The 2,109-nt window shown below is 44.9% G+C and overlaps 2 pseudogenes across 2 annotated transcripts; both read left to right on the forward strand.

The window, feature by feature from the left end:
* The first annotated feature begins 251 nt into the window (after positions 1 to 251).
* TEOVI_000844900:pseudogene lies at positions 252 to 829 on the forward strand (annotated as a pseudogene). Its single transcript is given in 4 exon segments — positions 252 to 455; positions 458 to 622; positions 625 to 759; positions 761 to 829. Coding segments are annotated over 4 exon segments (573 nt in total).
* Positions 830 to 1,042: 213 nt separating this feature from the next.
* On the forward strand, positions 1,043 to 1,671 carry TEOVI_000845000:pseudogene (annotated as a pseudogene). Its single transcript is given in 2 exon segments — positions 1,043 to 1,255; positions 1,258 to 1,671. Coding segments are annotated over 2 exon segments (627 nt in total).
* Positions 1,672 to 2,109: the final 438 nt, after the last annotated feature.

A 2,109-nucleotide genomic window follows, 5' to 3' on the forward strand; every position in this document is an offset into this window, starting at 1 on the left:
GATCCGAAGGGTAATCAGGGAAATGGAGGGTAATGAAAAGCTCACATCTATTACAACAAAAGGAATGAAAGAAATACTACGCTCACTCGGGATGACTGCACATTCAATAAAGAGAGGGAAATTAGCACACGTAGAATTGGCATGAGTGGTGTAAAAACACAAGCCCTCGACTTAAGATTATTAACACAATTAGGAAAGCACGCAGACCCTCAGAAGCTTTCACGAAGTACGGTAAGACGCTATCTGTGTCGATGGAACACCACCATCAACAAGTCGGAGCGGTTAACCACGTTGATGTAAAACATCTGATAGGGAGAAAAGCAGATATGCCATGCAATATGCCGGAACCCTCATGCCGAGCAGTGTTAGCTTTATTGACAAGAAAAAATTATCGAGGGCACATCATCATTCGACGTTCGCAAGGAACGCGGGCAGTGTCAGATGAAGAAGAGAGACATTACTTCTTCAGGAAGTAAATGTGGGTACATTGTCTTTGGAATTGGTACGAAGACGAATGTAGGATGAGGCACAGCAACGGTTTGACAATGTATGGAACTTGATGATTGCCACGGAACGAAATTCGAAAGAAAGAGACAGGGAGTCTCATTTGCGGATTGCGGAAAAAGACGCCGATTTATTGCCTGGTCCAAGGTAAAAAATGCCAGAAATGATTACGAGGTTGGAGTCCTGTTGGGACACATATCCCTATATCTAAGTGCAGTTTATGATGAATCCGCAGGGTTGTTTGATTTAAAGGCTTCTTTTTTTCCGGATGAACAAGCCACAAAAGACATTCGAGCGAGTTTCCGCTGTTGCACAGAAAAGTGGGGAACTGGTAGAATTGAATCGATTCCCAATGGGTTAATAAATGAAGCCATGAAATTGTACAGACATCACGAGAGTTTTGGCAGGAGACTCAGAGGTAGTGAAACCACAATATGCGGCCGCCAACGAATCGAGGGTTCACACGTAGATCGATAACATCCGTATCAGTAAACCACACAAAACGGTCAAAGAATGGGGGGACCACATTGCTAAAAACATGAAAGAATGCGGGGCAACGGTTGCCGAGCAACAAAAAATGGTCACACGATACGAATTTATCGGGGTTTTATTTGACCATGACAAGCAGACGGTTTTGTTGAATGCAAAGACAACACGGCGGATTCGAGAATCGGCTCCACTCGAGACAACGACCATAAAACAGATGGAGAGAGTTGTATTCTGCATGATATACGCGGCTGGTATTGGGGGGGGGAGCCATTTTTCTCTTACTATATTTTCTTTAAAATGATGCGTCGGCGTTTATCTCGCCTAAATAGGAAATTGGTGAACCATTCCGATCGGGATTAGCTGCCAAAAAATGCATTAAAGTTGGCGAAGCAGTGGATGAGCGAGTTGTTGAAAAATGTAGCAGTGGTTCCACCACAGGTTCATCCCTCCACGGCCACACTGGTGACAGATACCTCCGTGCAGGGATGGGGAGGGATGTTATTTCGAGATAAAGGAGAGATTATAATAGCAGGAGGCTCCTGGGAAACGGCACCTCACATGATATCATAAGGAGAAGTGCGAGCGATTCAATTCGCATTGTTAGCGATTCGGGGGCGTTTCGATGGGCCATTGCAAATATACGTGGATAACACCACCGTAATGCATATTATGAAGGAAGACGACGCGCATTCAAGCTCCATAGTGCGATAGGCATCTGCAATAAACAGGATATTACGACAAGAACAGATAAATGCCACATGGTGTTACGTACGTTCAGGGGTAAATCCAACTGATGGGATGTCTCGAGGGCTGCCTGTGTCAGGGGAGCAGGACATGGCGATGTGGTGGAACTTGCGAGGGGGAGAGCGGGAGGTGGGTTAAAGACTCTTTTAGTATTTCCATATCGTTAGTAAATTATCGTTACAATTTACAGTTTGTGTAGAATGAGGATAAACGCTTACTGTTTCCTCAGCATGATAATTATTTCACATATCTTTCTTGTCTGTAGTAAAAGGGAAGGAAGGACTAAAATATTCTATTTTCGAATACTGTCAACTCGGCGCCCAGTCTGGCGGTGCCACAACCTTGCCGCCACGGATCGTTCTCGACGACACC

This window comes from Trypanosoma equiperdum, assembly GCF_001457755.1.
Source record: "Trypanosoma equiperdum strain OVI genome assembly, contig: ctg_1793, whole genome shotgun sequence".
In the NCBI taxonomy this organism is placed as follows: domain Eukaryota; phylum Euglenozoa; class Kinetoplastea; order Trypanosomatida; family Trypanosomatidae; genus Trypanosoma; species Trypanosoma equiperdum.